The sequence below is a fragment of the Scyliorhinus canicula genome, chromosome 21 (assembly GCF_902713615.1).
Source record: "Scyliorhinus canicula chromosome 21, sScyCan1.1, whole genome shotgun sequence".
Lineage (NCBI taxonomy): Eukaryota > Metazoa > Chordata > Chondrichthyes > Carcharhiniformes > Scyliorhinidae > Scyliorhinus > Scyliorhinus canicula.
Window position 1 is genome coordinate 59,556,445 of NC_052166.1, and position 20,533 is coordinate 59,576,977.

A 20,533-nucleotide genomic window follows, 5' to 3' on the forward strand; every position below is an offset into this window, starting at 1 on the left:
GCCCTTTACGCTGTTTTTACGAACGGCAAACACACCTGGTCTGGCCATTCGTAAAAACGGCGGGAACAACTCGCTTTTTATAACCATGGCACCGATTGGCACGGCATTACCACGGCCGTGCCAAGGGTGCCATGGGCCCGCGATCGGTGGGCACCGATCGCGGGCAGCGGGCCCGATGCCCGCGCACTATTTGTCCTTCCGCCGCCCCGCAGTATCCATTCGCGGGGCGGCTGAGGGGCATCCCAGCCCGCGCATGCGCGGGTTTCGCGCAAATATGCGATGACGTCATCCGCGCATGCGCGGGTTGGAGTCTTCCAATCCGCGCATGCGCGGCTGACGTCATATGACGCGTCAGCCGGCGCTAACTCCGGCAAGCGGGCTTAACGAAATTCGTTAAGCCTGTGATGCCGGAGCTTGCGGCGTCGGGCTGCTAGCCCCGACCGGGGACTAGAATCGGTTCCCGGTCGGGAAGGGGTGCGCTGGCGTCAAACCCGCCCGTTTTGGGAGAATCGCGCCCTAAGTCCCGACGCTGCAGTCGGCGTCGGAAGCCGCTCCCAGCCCCCTATTCTCCCACCCCCGGGGGGCTAGGAGCCGCGCCGCGTCATTTACGCGTGCCGGGCCTTGGCGCCGTGTACAAGCGGCGCCGCGTAAATGACGTCAACTGCGCATGCGCGGTTTCCGTCCTCCCCGCGGCCGCCCCGCAAGAAGATGTCGGATGGATCTTGTGGGCCAGCGGAGGAAAGGAGGTCCTCCTTCAGGGACGCAGGCCCGCCGATCGGTGGGCACCGATCCCGGGCCAGACCCCTTTTGAGGCCCCCCCAGTGCAAGAACTCCCTTCCCCCAGGCCACCCCCCCAGCGTTCCCGCCGGCAGTGACCAGGTGTGGAAGGCGCCGGCGGGAACCTGTCGTATTGGGCACGCTGCTCGGCCCATTCGGGCCGGAGAATCGCCGCTCGCCCGTTACAAACGGCGAGCAGCGATTCTCCCAGCAGCCAGTCGTGAATCTTGCCACGCCGGTTTGGGGGGGGGGGGGGGGGGGGGGTGGGAGAATCACGTGCGGGTGCCGGGGCGGCGTGGTGGGACTCGCTCGGCGCCCCAGCGATTCTCCCACCTGGCGTGGGGGGGGGGGGGGGGGGGGGGGTGAATCCCGCCCAGGGTGTGGACAGGGGCAAACCCCCAATCCTGCCCCCCACCCCAATCCTGCCCCCCACCCCAATCCTGCCCCCCCCACCCACCCACCTGCTCCAAAAAACAACCCAAACTGAATCCCATTCACGGTCCCCACAAGAGAGACACACCAGGGGCGGGATTCTCCCCTACCCGGTGAGGCGGGGGTCCCGGCGTAGCGGAGTGGCGCTAACCATTCCGGCATTGGGCCTCCCCAAAGGTGCGGAATTCTCCGCACCCTTAGGGGCTAGGCCTGCGCCGGAGTGGCTCCCGTTCCGCCGACTGGCGCCAAAAGTGGCGTCAACGGCCTTTGCCGATATGCCGATCGGCGTCGGGGCTGGACGAAAAGCCTTCGCCGGTCGGCATGAGTCCGCGCACGCGGCAGAGCGTCAGGGGTGTCTCTTCCGCCTCCGCCATGGTGGAGGCCGTGGCAGTGGCAGAAGAAAAAGAGTGCCCCCACGGCATAGGCCCGCCCGCCGATCGGTGGGCCCCAATCGCGGGCCAGGCCACCGTGGGGGCACCCCCCGGGGTCCGATCGCCCCACGCCCCCTCCAGGACCCCGGGGGCCCGCTCGCGCCGCCAATCCCACCGGCACAGAGGTGGTTTAAACCACGTCGGCGGGAGAGGCCTGACAGTGGCGGGACTTCTGCCCATCGCGGGCCGGAGAATCGCCGCGGAGGGCACGCCGATCGACGTGGCGCGATTGCCCCTCCCGACGATTCCTGGATGGCGGAGAATTCCGGCCACTGCGGGGGCGGGATTTACGCCAACCCCGGGCGATTCCCTGACACTGCGGTGGGTCGGAGAATTCCGCCCCAGATCTACGTATCACATCTGGCCCCACGCTCATCCTAGCCAAAAGGCCGGGAAGCGTTGATCAGCCGCATTCTTGAACTGCTGCAGTCCATGTGGTGCAGGTACACCCAACGTGCAGGATTGCGGCCAGTGTCAGTGAAGGATTGATGATTTTGTTCCAATTCAGAATGACTTGTGGCTTGGGGGGAAACCTGCAGGTGGCGGTGTTCCCATGCATCTGCTGCACTTGTCCTTCTAGCTGACGGGTTTGGAAGGTGCTGTCGAAGGAGCCTTGGTGAGTTGGCTCAGTGCATCTTGTAGATGGTTCACATTTCAGCCACTGTGTGTCGTTGGCGGAGGGAGTGAATGCTGAAGGTGGTGGACAGGGTGCCAAGCAAGTAGCTGCTTTGTGGTGTTGAGCTTCTTGAATGTTTTTGGAGCTGCATCCAGGCGAATGGACAGTATTCCATCATATTCCTGACTTGTGCCTTGTAGATGGTGGATTCCTACCCTCTGACCTGCTCCTGTAGCCACAGTATTTATTTGGCTTGTCAGGTTCAGTTTCTGGTCAATGGTAACGCCCAGGTTGTTGATCGTGTGGGAGTCAGTGATGGGATGGTAATGGCATTGAACGTCCAAGGGGAGATGATTAGATTCTCTCTTGCTGCAGATGGTCTTTGCCTGGCTCATGTGTGGTGCGAATGTTACTTCCCACTTATCAGCATGGACTGTCCGAGGGGCTGCAAATGGTGCTGAACAGTGCGGTCATATCAGCAAACAGTAACCACTTCTGATCTTACGATGGAGGGAAGTTCATTGATGAATCAGCTGAAGACGATTGCGCCGAGGATACGATCCTGAGGAACTCCTGCAGCGATGTCCTGGTACTGAGATGATTGACTTCTAACAACCAGAACTGTCTTCCGGTGACGGCGGGCGGGAGGCAGCCGCACACTGGAGGGCTCCCGCTCGGGAATAGGAATTTCGGAGTTTTAACGCCCGGTCCCGGGGGCAACGGAGGCTGAAAAGGCTGTAAGAAGGCACAGGGAGGAGAAATGTCCAAGTTTGGGAGAAAAACGGCTGTGAAAAAGGGGGATAACGGACGTTCGCCGGTGAGTGGAAAAGTCAGCGCAGGAACTGTAAGGAAAGCGGAGGCTGGAGCAGCAGGGGAGGCCGCAGTCACTCACAGCAGAATAAATGACTAAGGTGATGGTTATGGAATTTGAAAAACAGTTCGCAAAACACATGGAAGCGATGAAGAAGGAGATGGGGGCGGTATTGAAAGTGCTGGTGGAGGAGATGATTGCCCCGGTGAGGGCGGCAGTATAAAGCTCAGCGGCGGAGGTGTGGGAGCAAGGTGAGACCCTGAAGGAAGTGGAAGAGGCATTATCGCAGCACAGTGATCAACTCACCTCAATGGGGAAGGAGATGCGGAGGATGATAGAGACTAACAAGGGTCTGCGAACCAAAATGGAAGACCTGGAAAACAGATCCAGGCGACAGAATTTGAGGATTGTGGGTCTGCCCGAAAGGGTGGAAGGCCCGAGGCCGACGGAGTATTTTGCCACAGTGTTGGCGAAGCTATTGGGGGAGGGGGAGGATCCCTCCCGATATGAACTGGATCGGGCTCATCGGTCGTGGAGGCCTGTCCCAAAGGCGAGTGAGCCGCCAAGAGTAGTAACTCTGTGTTTCCGTAGGTGGAGAGTGAAGGGGAAAGTCCTGTGCTGGGCAAAGCCGAAGCTGGTGGTACAGTGGGCTGGAGCTGGTATATGGATATATCAGGACGTTATGGTGGAGCTGGCGAGGAGGCGGGCTGCCTTCAGCCGGGTGAAGAAGGCACTGTACATCAGCAAGGTGCAGTGCGGCATTGTATATCCAGCTAAGTTGGGGTGACCTACAAATCCAAGGGCTTTTATTTTGGGACGGCGGAAGCAGTGGAGGAGTTTGCAAAGGCAGAAGGACTGTGGCAGAATTGAGAAATGGTCGTGTAACGATATAGCCTCATGTAACTTTATTTTTTCACTGCGTGTTGGTGTATGTACTAAATGAGTCGACGCTGTATATATTTGGACAAGGGAAGAGATGGGACTTTCACTCGCAATGGTGGTTCTTTGGGTGTGTATGCGGTTGTGTGCAAAAGGGGATTTCTTGGTTTTCCTGGGACCGGGCAAGGGGGAAGGAGACCCGGGCGAGGGCTTCCACGCTGGCCGGTATAAGCCGGCCAGTGAACGGGAATGAGGTGGGGGGAGGGACTGCAGCCATCGGAGCCTGGCAGAACAGGTTTCGGTGAGTCTAGCTGGGGTGAAAAGGGGGAAGGAACCGAGGTTGGGGGGAGGAGTTTACAAGAAGAAGTGGACGGGAAGAGTCTGGGAGGGGGGAATGTGGGGGGGGGTGTCTACAATTCATGGGTGTCATTCACGGTACTTGTTCGGAGATTGGATGGCATTGAATATTAGTGGGGGGGGGGGTTGCGGGGTGGCCTGTATATGTCAGTGGTGACCATAGGCGATTCCTGTTTCCTTTTTTTTCCACCTTGGGAGGGTTTGTTTTATTTGATGCTTATATTGTCAGGGGGGCCGTTGTTTGGGGGTTGGTGGGAGGATGGGATCGTTGTTGTTGATAAGGGGATTGACATTGTATTCGTTACCGTTTACTGGTGGGGTGTAAATTCTGAAGAAAATGTGAAAATGGAGAATAAAAATATTTATAAAACATAAACAACCAGAACCATCTTCCTTTGCACTCGGTATGTCTCCAACCAGCGGAGTATTTTCGCCCGGATTCCCATTAACTCCTGTTGTGCCAGGGTGCCTTGATGACACACTTGGTCAACTGTTGCCTTGCTGTCAAGGGCAGTCACTCTCACCTCTGGAGTCCAGCTCTTTTATCCATGTTTGAACCAAGGTTGCAATGAGGTCAGGAGCCAAGTGGTCACGACAGAACCCAAACTGAGCGTCAGTGAGCAGGTCATTGGTAAGTAAGTGCCCCTTGACAGCACTGTCGATGACACCTTCCATCACTTTGCTGATGTTTGAGGGTAGACCGAGGAGGTGGTAATTGGCCAGGTTGGATTTGTCCAGGTTTTTCCGTACAGGACACAGCTGGCCAATTTCCCACATTGCCGGGTAGATGTCAGTGTTGTAGCTGTACTGGAACAGCTCGGCCAGTGAAACGGATGGTTCTGGAACCAAGTCTTCAGCACCATGACTGGGATTGTCATATTTCTTGATACCACATGGAGGGAACTGAATTGGCTGAAAACTGGCATCTGGGATGATGGGGTCCTCAGGAGGAGGACTACGGTGAACTCAGCGATCGCTTTTAGATAAATGTTTATGCGTTTTTCCCTCTGCTTACACTGTATCACACCCAGTGAGGGAAGCTTACACTATGTCACACTAACTGTGGGGTGCGCAATGTTTAACTGCGTAGCCTCCTGCGTCGCGCTGGCTAACATTTATTACACGAACACCCTACCCCCTTAAACCTCACCATCTCGAAAGACCCACCTGCCCTGCAGCATGTGGGGAATCACGCGTTCAAATGCATTTCTTAAAAACGTTAAGTTCCGTCAGTTCAATTTTACTTCAAATATCAACTCATAGAACATAAATAAATTCTGTACTCACCAACAACAAAGATAATCTTGCAATCTTTCAGTTTGTCTGCTGGATTAAACAGAAAGTGGCCGTCAGAACCTGCCCATCATGGCTTATCTCAAGGTCAGAAATTGGACCTGGATGGGGGGAATCCCTTACAGTGCATTCCAACTCGTGTTCCCGCAATGAAAAACAAGCCCCCCCACCCCCTCTTCCCTCTCCCCCCAAAACAGTTTCATAAAAAACCCTGGTTTCTGACTCTCCCCGAAAGCCCGTTCCGAGTCTCGATTACATTCTACATGAGGAAGCCTCCAGATGCCTTCCCTTATCTCTCGCTTCTTAAACCTTTGTCCTGCTGTCCTACAGCGATAGTTTAAGCTTGCAACAATCTGCGTTAACCTTTTCCCCAGCGTCATAAACCAGTGTCTCTCCCCCCACCCCTAACCCCCCTCGCGCCACAGAGCTGCAAAGCCCACATTCCCACCGGCTCTCTCTTGTAAATCGTTCCTCCGGCACTCGAACCTCTCGAGACACCATTCCAGGGCTCTTGAACGGAGAAAGATGCTGGGCCGGGGCCTGAAGTAAACTGTTAGTAGCTGAAATCAGCCTTGGGGTCCCTCTCTGCCTTTAGGCTTTGGGAGAGCTATCCGGCGGGAAGGCTGCCTCGTCATTTCTCTGCTTACCTTTCCCAGCGATGCTCTGCACTTTAGTCGAGGAACTTGAGGAGCAGTTGACGCCCATATTTTACCCTTAATCCTGTTGCTCCGACCAAGGGAAATCTGGCCGGCACATAACCCTTCTGTTTAATCAGTGCAACTGTTTTGACTGTATGCAGCCACTGTTGAATCATGGGTTTCTATGGTTACAGTTGCTAGTCTTGGTATTTGGCCGGAAGTTGAGGCTGAACCACTAAGTATTGGAATTCGAACTCCCTGCTTCTCCCTCTGGGCCATCGCAGAATGGGAGGAGGAAAATGTCGGGACAGGGATCAGGCTAAGAATTCAAATGCATTGCAATCCGTTCTGATATTCTTGCACCAGCGGATGATAAGTTATTTTTAAAAAGTTAAAAGGGAAAGGTTTTGTTTTTCAAAAGGCAGAGCAGCACTCTCTGGAGGAAGTTGGCCTAGTTAACCATTAAAATCTTTTGACACTCAGACCCATAATAGCCCTTTGTTTCCTTATATCAATATCGATCGCAGCTGGGAACCCATTAACCCCCTAGAGATTCCGTCCATGGGAAAGAAAACAGCCTGACTTTTTATTGCACTCCCAACAAAGTTCCTCCCTCCCATGATGTGCATCTGGAGTCAGGCTTAGATGTATTGGCCGCAGCCAGTGAGCACACAGAAAGACCCCACGGCAGGCAGCAGCAGGACCGCTAATCAGTTGGCGGTGTTGGGTGAGGGAAGTTGGGCCAGAGACCTCCAGGTGTGCTGGACCTCCTGCTGTGTGTGTGTGTGAGTGGTGGTGTGGGAGGGGGGGGGGGGGAATTCCAGCGATAGCTTTCTTCCTGTATTTGCCATTTGAATGTACGGCCTTTTGGGGGAGGTTGACTTGCTGATTAAAGCGCTGCTCACCTCCTCGTCCACCCGAGAGTGGAGGAAGAGGAGGCCAATGAGGTAAATAGCAGCAATTAAACCCTCTCACCGACAGTGAGCCAATCCTGTACGATTATCAGTCTGTTCAGGCAGGGGCTTTCACAAAAGGGGCAGAGTCACAGGGAGCCGCTCGTTTAGGGTTGGGATGAAGAGAAATGACTTCGCTCAGTAGGGGTTGTGAATCTTTGGCATTCTACACCCCTGAGGGCTGTGGATGCTCCAGCGTTGAATATATTTAAGGGCGGGATGGCCAGATTTGCGGCCTCTCGGGGAATGAAGGGATTAGGGGAGTGTGCGGGATAACGGGGTGAAGCTGCAGATCAGCCACAGTCGCACTGAATGGCGGGGCAGGTTCAATGGGCTGAATGGTCCACTCATTCCCCCATTCCTTGTGTTTATGACACTGGGGATTATTGCCAAATTCCAGTTTAACACCAGTTTGAACAGGACCTATTTGATAACCCCAATGCTGACAAACAGACACACGCGCATATTTGCACATACTTTTCGTATTTGTATTTTCGCATAAATATCACCAATTTATCCCTCAACCCACAACTCTAAAACAGACCGGCCATCTGTCTGCTGTCCCATTGCCGGTGTGTGGGATCTTGCTCTGTGCTAATTAGCTGCTGCGCACATCAACGTAATAGTGGTGACTGCTCTTCATTGGCTGCAAAATGCTTTGGGACATTGGGAGGATGTGAAAGATGCTATAGAAATGCAGGTTTATTCTTTCTAATTAAAAGGAACGCTGGGCAGCCTCTTCCAGAATCCCGAATAGCAAGTTCCAATCATCACGTCGTGAATCTTGTCACCTAAAAAACCTCTCCACCATTTACATGGGGGTAAATCCTCCAGTCTCGCCCGCCCAGGGTATCGTCCCGGGGTGGGACGGATAACTCGACGGGCCTTTTATAAGTCCGTTGACCTCGGGCAGGAATTTCTGGTCTCGGGGAAGGGGCACAACCAGGAAATACAGCCCTATCTCTTCCCTCCCTTTGTTTTTCTACTTTGTCTCTTCCTTATTTCTGTGCCAATATAGCCAGGGAGGGCTCGGAACAGGGCGGCTTGCATCCCTGGGGGTTTATTACTTTAGGATGAGATTGGTGCCGAGTTATATAGGAGGTCCCAAGTTCTATCCCTGCTCTGTACTCACGTTGGCTGATGTCAGTACAAGGATTGTAGTTGGTCGCAATGCCTGTTGGCTAGAGAACAATACAGGGTTCCCATTCATAACCAGTGACTCCTGTGAGGAAGTGAAACTATTATTACCCCGTTACACCCCCCCCCCCCAACCAACATTCAATTCCACTGACTTCAACAGCACCGAGCATTAGGCCAGGAAAGTACAGCAGACAATGAGGGATTCTGTGTTACTGCCCTGGTTGAATGACGCCCCCCCCCCCCCTCCCCCCCCCCCCCCCCCCCCCCCCCGCCAACCTCCCCCTCCCCTCACTCTCAGCCGTTTGGCAGTACAGAACTTGAATACTGCTGAAAAAAACATGTTGCTGAAGCTTTACATCTTGGACTCATCACGACAAAGGCAAGAATACCAAATTTGTAACAATCACAATTTATACTTCAGGAGGAAAACGTGCCAAATGGTTGACAAATCGACTCTGATTGGCTGAGGTGTTGCCATGGAGCACGCAACAGAGCTACTTCTGCTCCTATTTTGTTTCTTCATACGTGTGCTCCTATTAACAGTTGTACAGTTAAAAAAAAAAATGACGTGCATTTATCTAACGCCTTTCACAACCTCCGGACATCCCAAAGCACTTCACAGCCAATGAAGTGCTTTAAAAAATTTTTTTCGAGTACCCAATTGTTTTTTTTTTCCAATTAAGGGGCAATTTAGCGTGGCCAATCCACCTAACCTGCACATCTTTGGGTTGTGGGGGTGAAACCCACGCAGACATGGGGAGAATGTGCAAACTCCACACGGACAGTGACCCAGGGCCGGGATTCAAACCCAGGTCCTCAGCACCGCAGTCGCAATGCTAACCACTGCGCCACATGCCTCCCTACCAATGAAGTGCTTTTGAAGTGTAGTCACTGTTGTAACATGGGAACTGCAGCAGCCAATTTGTGCACAGAAAGCTCCCACAAACAAAAAAGTGATAATGATCAGATAATCTGTTTCAATGCTGTTGTTTGGGGAAAAATATTAGCCAGGAGACCAGGAATAACTCGCGTACACATCTCTGTTGCGGTGCCATAGAATCTTTCAAGTCCACCCGGGAATGCAGACGGGCTTCTGATCCCAAACACAGCACCGTGATATTTGTGCTTGAGTCGGAGAGTTTTGCAGTGTAAAAAGAGGCCGTTCGGCCCATTGTATCTGCCCCGGCCTTCAAGCACCTATCTATTCTAATCCCATTTTCCAGCACTCAGCCCTTACTGTGGAGTTTCAAATGCTCATCTAAATGTTTCTTAAATGTTGTGGGGGTTCCCGCCAGTACCATCCTTTCAAGTAGTGAGTTCCAGGTTCCCCACCAACCCTCTGGGTGAAAAAGATTTCCCTCAAATCCTTTCTCAATCTCCTCTGAACCATCTGCCCCTTACCGTAAATCTATGCCCTCTGGTTATTGACCCCTCGACTAAGGGGAAAAGTTTCATCCTATGTACCCCCTCCATGTCCCTCATAATTTTGTACTCCTCAATCGGACCCCCCTCTGCTCTAAGGAAAACAACCCCAGTCTGACCAACTAAGTCAGGGGGTCTGAGATTTGAACCCTTTGACTCTAAGACCCATTGAGCCAGGGTTGATAAACCTACTGAACGATTACAGCGGAGATAATGTCAAACAGCCTTGAGCACAGAAAAGTCAGAGGCCTGTTTATTTCCAAACCCTCCCCCCCACCCTCCCTGAGCTAATTGTAGGAAACAATATGCGAGTCTTGTGGTAAACTGCGGTTCCAACCCTTTAATATTTGACTTCAAACACATCAAAATTAAAAGGTACAAATGTTCCCTAACGTAAAAACTCATTGAGTAGCTTTCTACAGAAGAGTGTTGGTGGACACTTTGATGTTGTTGCGTCACCCGTCAGTGATTACAGGCTTTAAACTTTCATCTTAAAATGGACATATTTTGGGCAGCACGGTGGCACAGTGGTTAGCACTGCCTCATGACGGCGAGGTCCCAGTTTGATCCCGGCTCTGGGTCACTGTCCGTGTGGAGTTTGCACATTCTTCCCCGTGTTTGCGTGGGTTTTGCCCCCACAACCCAAAGATGTGCAGGTTAGGTGGATTGGCCACGCTAAATTGCCCCTTAATTGGAAAAAATGTTTGGGTACTCTAAATTTTAAAAAAATTGACATATTTTTGGTGACAGGAGCCTGATTTATGAGACACTCGAGTGTGTGCTGGCCAGGGATGTCAGATTGCTGGCTCTCTGATAATGAGCTTGTGCACAATCTGGGGAACACCCCAGCCCCACACACATACACAGCCAGATACACACCCAGCCCGATACACACCCAGCCAGACACACACCCAGCCCGATACACACCCAGCCAGACACACACGCAGCCAGACACACACCCAGCCAGACACACACCCAGCCAGATACACACCCAGCCAGATACACACCCAGCCCGATACACACCCAGCCAGATACACACCCAGCCAGACACACACCCAGCCCCACACACACCCAGCCCGATACACACCCAGCCAGATACACACCCAGCCAGATACACACACACACCCAGCCTGATACACACCCAGCCAGATACACACCCAGCCAGATACACACGCAGCCAGACACACACCCAGCCCGATACACACCCAGCCAGATACACACCCAGCCAGATACACACCCAGCCCGATACACACCCAGCCAGACACACACCCAGCCCGATACACACCCAGCCAGATACACACCCAGCCAGATAAACACCCAGCCCGATACACACCCAGCCCGATACACACCCAGCCCGATACACACCCAGCCAGATACACACCCAGCCCGATACACACCCAGCCAGACACACACCCAGCCAGATACACACCCAGCCCGATACACACCCAGCCAGACACACACCCAGCCAGATACACACCCAGCCCGATACACACCCAGCCAGACACACACCCAGCCAGATACACACCCAGCCAGACACACACCCAGCCCGATACACACCCAGCCAGACACACACCCAGCCAGACACACACCCAGCCCGATACACACCCAGCCAGATACACACCCAGCCCGAAACACACCCAGCCAGACACACACCCAGCCCGGTACACACCCAGCCCGATACACACCCAGCCCGATACACACCCAGCCCGATACACACCCAGCCCGATACACACCCAGCCAGATACACACCCAGCCCGAAACACACCCAGCCAGACACACACCCAGCCCGATACACACCCAGCCCGATACACACCCAGCCCGATACACACCCAGCCAGACACACACCCAGCCAGATACACACCCAGCCCGATACACACCCAGCCAGACACACATCCAGCCAGACACACACCCAGCCAGACACACACCCAGCCCGATACACACCCAGCCCCACACACACCCAGCCCCACACACACCCAGCCCGATACACACCCAGCCAGACACACACCCAGCCCGATACACACCCAGCCAGACACACACCCAGCCAGACACACACCCAGCCCGATACACACCCAGCCAGATACACACCCAGCCCGATACACACCTAGCCCCACACACACCCAGCCCGATACACACCCAGCCAGACACACACCCAGCCAGACACACACCCAGCCCGATACACACCCAGCCAGATACACACCCAGCCCGATACACACCCAGCCAGACAGACACCCAGCCCGATACACACCCAGCCAGACACACACCCAGCCCGATACACATCCAGCCCGATACACACCCAGCCAGACACACACCCAGCCCGATACACACCCAGCCCGATACACACACAGCCAGATACACACACCCAGCCCGATACACACCCAGCCCGATACACACCCAGCCAGATACACACCCAGCCCGATACACACCCAGCCAGATACACACCCAGCCCGATACACACCCAGCCCGATACACACCCAGCCAGATACACACCCAGCCCGATATACACCCAGCCAGACACACACCCAGCCCGATACACACCCAGCCCGATACACACCCAGCCAGACACACACCCAGCCCGATACACACCCAGCCAGACACACACCCAGCCAGACACACACCCAGCCCGATACACACCCAGCCAGACACACACCCAGCCCGATACACACCCAGCCCGATACACACCCAGCCAGATACACACCCAGCCAGATACACATCCAGCCCGATACGCACACAGCCAGATACACACACCCAGCCCGATACACACCCAGCCCGATACACACCCAGCCCGATATACACCCAGCCAGATACACACCCAGCCCGATACACACCCAGCCAGACACACACCCAGCCCGATACACACCCAGCCAGACACACACCCAGCCAGACACACACCCAGCCCGACACACACCCAGCCCGATACACACCCAGCCAGACACACACCCAGCCCGATACACACCCAGCCCGATACACACCCAGCCAGATACACACCCAGCCAGACACACACCCAGCCAGACACACACCCAGCCAGACACACACCCAGCCAGACACACACCCAGCCAGACACACACCCAGCCCGATACACACCCAGCCCGATACACACCCAGCCCGATACACATCCAGCCAGATACACACCCAGCCCGATACACACCCAGCCAGACATACACCCAGCCCGATACACACCCAGCCAGACACACACCCAGCCAGACACACACTCAGCCCGATACACACCCAGCCAGACACACACCCAGCCCGATACACACCCAGCCAGATACACACCCAGCCAGATACACACCCAGCCAGATACACACCCAGCCAGACACACACCCAGCCAGATACACACCCAGCCCGATACACACCCAGCCCGATACACACCCAGCCAGACACACACCCAGCCAGATACACACCCAGCCAGATACACACCCAGCCAGATACACACCCAGCCCGATACACACCCAGCCCGATACACACCCAGCCAGACACACACCCAGACAGACACACACCCAGCCAGACACACACCCAGCCCGATACACACCCAGCCAGATACACACCCAGCCCGATACACACCCAGCCCGATACACACCCAGCCCGATACACACCCAGCCCGATACACACTCAGCCCGATACACACCCAGCCCGATACACACCCAGCCAGACACACACCCAGCCAGACACACACCCAGCCCGATACACACCCAGCCCGATACACACCCAGCCCGATACACACCCAGCCCGATACACACCCAGCCAGATACACACACAGCCAGACACACACCCAGACAGATACACACCCAGCCCGATACACACCCAGCCCGATACACACCCAGCCAGATACACACACAGCCAGACACACACCCAGCCAGATACACACCCAGCCAGATACACACCCAGCCCGATACACACCCAGCCAGATACACACCCAGCCAGATACACACACACACCCAGCCATATAAACACCCAGCCACACACACACACACAGCCACACAAACCCCAGCCAGACACACACACAGCCACACACACCCTGGCAGATACACACACAGCCAGCCACACACACACACACACAGCCACACACACCCAGCCAGACACACACACAGCCAGATACACACACAGCCAGATACACATACAGCCAGATACACACACACACCCAGCCCGATACACACCAGCCAGACAAACGCACCCAGCCAGATACACACACACTCAGCCACACACCCACACACCCAGCCAGATACACACACACACACAGCCACACACACCCCCAGCCACACACACACCCAGCCAGATACACACACAGCCCCAGCCACACACACACACACACCCAGCCAGACACACACCAGCCAGACACACACACACACACCCAGCCAGATACACACACACACCCAGCCAGACACACACACACCCAGCTACACACACACCCAGCCACTCACACACACACCCAGCCAGATACACACACATACCCAGCCAAACACAGACCAGCCAGACACACACACCCCCAGCTACACACACACCCAGCCACACACGCACACACCCAGCCACACACGCACACACCCAGCCAGACACACACACACCCAGCCAGACACACACACGCCCAGCCACACACACCCCCCAGCCACACACACCGAGCTAGGCACACACACACACACCCAGCCACACACACCCAGCCACACACGCACACACCCAGCCACACACGCACACACCCAGCCAGACACACACACACCCAACCAGACACACACCCAGCCAGACACACATAGACACAAACCCCCAGCCACACACACCCAGCCAGACACACACAAACCCCCAGCCACACACACGCACACCCAGCTAGACACACACCTCCAGCCACACACACACACACAGCGAGACACAGACATACCCACCCAGCTAGACACACCCACATACCCAGCCAACGCACACCCAGACACACACACACACACACAGCCAGCCAGACACCTGCCCAGACCCACATCACACACAGACACACGCACACCCATCCAGACACACACACACAAAGCTAGACACACACTCACAGCCGGGCATAAACATACACAGACACCCAGCCAGACACACACCCAGCCATACACAGCCGTACCCCCTGCCAGCTGGACACATACACCCAGCCAGACAACACACACATACACACCCAGCCAGACACACACACACACACACACACAGCCAGGCAGAAACACACACACACACCCAGCCACACACACACACACCCAGACACACACACACACAGCCACACACACACACACACACACACACCCAGAAACACACCCAGACACACTCGCACACACCCAGCCACACACACACACCCAGACACACACACACAGCTAGCCAGACACACATACACAATCAGATACACAAAAACGCACACACACAGCCAGACACACACACACAAACACAGACAAACATGCACACAGGCAAATCACACACATGCACACACAGTCACCCATGCACAAATACACACACACATAGAGCCAGAGACACACAATCAGACAAACATACACAGCCAAACACACCCAGACACCCCCCCCACCCCACCGCTAAACACATAGATACCCAGCCAGACACACACACCCAGTCACACACACAAACCCAGACACACGCACCCACATCCAGCCAGGCACACACACCCAGCTAGACACACATACTCACCTAGCCAGACACGCACATGCACACCCAGACACAGACCACCCCCCACATACACACCCAGACCAAGATACCCCCCAATAAATACACAGACTCAGAAACCACCCACAGACTATATTTAATGGAAATGGGCACTAGGCAATGCATGATGGATATTTAGCCTTATTTCACTCAAGAGTTCAGTATGAAATAGTCAGAAGGTCATACAATGTAAACACGCGTACAGCTGCACATTGTTTTGCTAACAACGTACAACTATTATTTTTAATTCGGCAAGGAACCCAAGGCCTCTTATTAAAATCTAACTCCGGCCTGCTCAGTTTTCTGTCTCTTGCTAATCTAAAGAATGCTTTCTGTCCTAGATATTGCTTACTGTATCATATGGGGCCTCACGGTAGCATGGTGGTTAGCATCAATGCTTCACAGCTCCAGGGTCCCAGGTTCGATTCCCGGCTGGGTCACTGTCTGTGTGGAGTCTGCACGTCCTCCCCGTGTGTGCGTGGGTTTCCTCCGGGTGCTCCGGTTTCCTCCCACAGTCCAAAGATGTGCAGGTTAGGTGGATTGGCCATGCTAAATTGCCTGTAGTGTAAGGTTAATAGGGGGATTGTTGGGTTACGGGTATACGGGTTACGTGGGTTTAAGTAGGGTGATCATTGCTCGGCACAACATCGAGGGCCGAAGGGCCTGTTCTGTGCTGTACTGTTCTATCTATATAAACTGCCTGCCTTTACCTCTGTAAAGGGGGGACAATTGGAATGACTGTGGTCTCTCCAAACCCCCCCCCCCCCCCCCCCCCCTCACCCATGAACTTCGTGTTTAATTAAAGGACCTTTGGTGAAAACTCGAAGTGCTGACTTATAATTTCTTCGACACTGTTTATCTGACAAGGTCCCAGAGAGGAAAACTGGTCAGGCACCTTTAGATATGGGAGGCCTTTCCCCATCCAATTTCCCTCTTTACCTTCTGGCCAGGCCAGACTTTGCATCCGCTGGCGCTTGGATTGATTATCCTGTGACCAGCAGCACCACCTCTCGCGGTTTCTCTCAGCATAGAGTAAAGGAGCAAAAGCTGCAGAGTTCTGTATGATCCCTCCATTCCCCTCGCCTGTCTGGGGCTATTTTCTATCTGTCTCTCTCTCTCTCCCTCTCTCTAACTGAGGGTGTTGAACGGCTTGGTTTATTATGTACAGTAGTGTTGCAAACATATTTCCGTATGTGTAGTTATAACCTGTGGCTACCACCCAGAGCAATGCTTCCCTCTTGTGCTAGCAAAGCATATCCCACTTAGGAGAGGGAGCATTTCCTACTGGGCTGGGAGAGGGTGCTGGAGTCTGTGTGCTTTACAGAATCCCACTCACAGTCCATTTATATTCCAGCCCAGTCTGTACTTTCCCTTGCTTGACCACAGCGTGTGGCAGGAGAGCTCCAACTGGGCCGCACTGCCTTCGAGTGGCTTCAGTGCTAAGAGGGGCACTCGAGGGGACCTCGCCAGACGGTCAAGCCCGACTGCCAATTCACCCCCTGTTTAAATAATCTGTAGACGGCCAGCAGCTGGACTCACCCGCGAATGAGCATTGTGTCCTGGAGGCTGCTCGCCATGGAAACCCAAGCCCTCAGAAGGACAGGGTCATTCTTTTAAACGGGATGCGAAAAGCAGTCTCAGTTGATTAGCATTCAGAGAGAGAAGTCTCACAGCCGCAAACTGGAACTTGCTGAATCACTTTCCCTTCAGTGGCTTTCCATTCCCGGTCTGTCTGAACAAGATTCTTTGAGGAAAGGAGTCATTACCTGACATTGCGATATCCTCGGTGAGCGACGATCCTTCCGTCTAAAACAGAAGAAGACAACAGAAAGGGTTTTAATTGATTCCTCCTCTGTAAGTCACAGGAGCGTCTCATTTCTGAACTCCGGTCATTGTGCAGGACGCTGGGAGCAGCCTGGGCAACGCAAGCAAGTCGTCGCACACCGAGGGGTTTAAAGACACTGCTCAACGCAATTGAAAAGGCAAGGACGGCAACTCCTGAACTGTTGTTGCCGGCGATGAGATGCCTCAGCCACTCTCCCTGCTGTCAAGGTAGCTGCTGGTTTGTTTCCAGAACCCAAAAATAGGCCCCGCTGCTGTGAGCACACTGAGCATGTGCAGAAGGCCAAACGCTGCACTTTGGGAGTTAGCAGACCTTCCAATTAAAAATAACCCTTCACCCCCAACCCTTCCATTGAAAAATCCCCCTCCACAACCCTGTGCTTTAACATTCCACCTGATTTAATGTATGGTGGACAGAAGACCTGCTTTTTAAGCTATTGACTTCTGTTCTTGACTTCAGTGTGAAACGCTGTGATCCGTAATTTGTTATCGGTGGTTCTCTAAACACCTTTTGGTTGAAAGACCGCTTTTCAAATGGATTATTAATCACGGAGCTCCTAGCTAAATTATAACATTATAAATTCCTCACACATAAACCTTTCTGAATGTGTGTCGTCGAAGAGACTAACATGGAATGTTGCCTGGACTGTCTGAGAGAGCGAACCTTGATGTGACTGGTGATGTGAAAACATTTACCTTCCCTGCAGGAGAATGGTAACTGGTACAGGTTCATCAACATGCCTGTTGAATAATTCAGCGTAGGACACCTCCCTGCTCATCTGGCAGTCCCTGTTGCGAACATGAGTCACTCCTAGCTGGAACCTTCCGGCAACTGTCACAGTTACTGAGTGTTTGGTGTTTTTTTCCCCACCCCTCTGCCGTTTTCCAGAATGTCGGTGCGGGAATATTGCTGCCCGGTGTGTGGCGTTTCTCCCATCGGGGCATCACCAGTGAGTGGGAGGGCCAATAGCGTGCATACAACCTGCGCCATTATGGCAATGGTGTCCCATTTACCTAATTTCACAGACTCCCAGGAAAATCTCCATGGGTTGCCCCCCCCGCTAGATATCGCAAAATCCAGTTTGAGATCCCAATTGGTTTGGTCTGGAGTCTTTAGCCAATGAAGATTCACCTCCCAGTCACTACTACCAACATAGAAACATAGAAAATAGGTGCAGGAGTAGACAATTCTGGCCTTCGAGCCTGTACCACAATTCAATATGATCATGGCTGATCATGCAAATTCAGTATCCAACTCCCGCTTTCTCTCCATATCCCTTGATCCCTTTAGCCTCAAGAGCCACATCGAACTCCCTCTTGAATATATCCAACGAACTGGCCCCGACAGCTTTCTGTGGTAGAGAATTCAACAAGTTCACAACTCTCTGAGAGAAGAAATTCTTCCTCATCTCAGTCCTGAATGGCTTACCCCTTATTCTTAGACAGTGACCCCTAGTTCATAGAATCATAGAAGTTACAGTGCAGAAGGAGGCCATTCAGGCCATCAATTCTGCACCGGCCCTTGGAAAGAGCACTCTACCTAACCCCACGCATCCACCCTATTCTCGTAACCCAGTAACCCCACCTCGTTTTGGACATTCCCAACATTGGGAAGGTTCTTCCCGCATCTCACCTGTCCAATCCCATCAGGATGTTATATGTTTCTATGAGATCCCCTCTCATTCTTCTAAGCTCTAGTGAGTACGTGCCCCGTCGGTCAAAGTCTTTCTTCATATATCAGTCCTGCCACCCCAGGAATTAGTCTGGTGAACCTTCGCTGGACACCCTCAATAGCAAGAATGTCCTTCCTCAAACTAGGAGACCAAAACTGCACATAATACTTAAGGTGTGGCCTCACCAAGACCCTGTATAACTGCAGCAAGACATCCCTACTCCGATACTCAAATCCTCTGGCTATGAAGGCCAGCATGCCATTAGCTTTCCTCACCCTTTGCTTCAGCGACTGTTCCACCATAACACCCAGGTCTCGTTGCACCTCCCCTTTTCCTAAACTGCCGCCCTTCAGATAATAATCTGACTTCCTGCTTTTGCCACCCAAAGTGGGTATCCTCACATTTACCCACATTATATTACATTTGCCAAGTGTTTGCCCACTCAACCATCCTGTCGAAGTCACCCTGCCGCCTCTTTGCATCCTCCTCACAGCACACACTGCCACCCCAGCTTAGTGTGTAAAGTAAAATGGGAAAGATGTCATCTGAAACATGATAAAACCCGAAGGAATGTGAGAAAAAGCAAGCAAAAATCCCACAAAGGGTTAACAGCGTTCAGAAACGAGGATTTGAAATGCAGACAGCCTTTATCACACACACATTAAGAGGGCAGCTCTAAAACAGCTTATGCTGTAATCTGATACCTTTCTTTCAAGATTAGAGAAATTGTAGCAAATTAAGTTTTTAGTTACATGAAGGGCTCAGTATTCCACCCTTTTATAGAAGTTAATTAGTTTAGCAAACAATTGATTAGAATTGCCAGAATATTCAGTGAATTACGTGAAATAAAGTGCATTTGTGAATAATAGAAACTTCACGTCATTAGTTAGAAGTGGCAGTCTGGAGATAACGGTTCAGTCTACCGAGGCATAAAGTAACACCAAGCAGGAATCAGTTCAAACATGACGAGAACCGAATGTATCACTCCTCTAAGATTTGACAAGCATCAAAGCATTTTTTTTTTAACCAATGCTTATCATTGAAACATCCTCTTCTAAGATATGATGGGAACTAGATGAATACAATGGACAAAACAAAATTACATAAATGAGCAGAAGATATTACTTGAAGACGCTAAAATGTAACCAGCACGGCTGTGAGAACGGTAATAAATATCCTGAATCGGCAAGAGCCGCCATCACTTGCAGCTCTCAGAGCTGCTTCGGTAGATGGGAATGACTGAATGCAGGAGCCGAACAGGGGATCAAAGTTACTGTGAACCCCACAGATGAGAAGAGAGATTGTCAAGGGGGCCACGAAGGTCCGAACCGGAACGGAAAATCCAGAAGCAAGATCTTTTTTACTTGTTGTAAAGACAGTGAAGTTATCTTTTGAAGTAAAACAAAGTAAGTTAAAAATTTATTCTAACTGAAATAGTGGTTATTGCAAAATAGTCAAAGTCTTCTTTACTATACCACAGCAAGGCGGGACCCAGGATCGAAGCTACTGAGTGGTAAGTAGATAAAACTTTATTTGTAGATATGGGTTATACAGGGAATAACTTGAAATATTAGTTTGACCTGAATACAGTAGCACCTACTTAAGTCT

General features: G+C 52.8%; 1 protein-coding gene across 4 annotated transcripts in view; it reads right to left on the bottom strand.

The window, feature by feature from the left end:
• The window catches only part of LOC119955856 (adenylate kinase isoenzyme 1-like), a 211,274-nt gene that overhangs the window by 39,417 nt on the left and 151,324 nt on the right, over positions 1-20,533 (bottom strand). For 2 of the 4 annotated variants that reach the window (XM_038782497.1, XM_038782495.1), the window contains exons 9-10: positions 17,177-17,216; positions 5,591-5,629 (exon numbers count right to left, since the gene is read on the bottom strand). In XM_038782497.1, coding sequence (XP_038638425.1) covers positions 5,591-5,629; positions 17,177-17,216 — 79 coding nt within the window. Of the gene's footprint in view, positions 1-5,590; positions 5,630-6,243; positions 6,401-17,176; positions 17,217-20,533 lie in introns of those variants that run through there. The other 2 variants (XM_038782496.1, XM_038782498.1) reach the window with 2 other exon arrangements.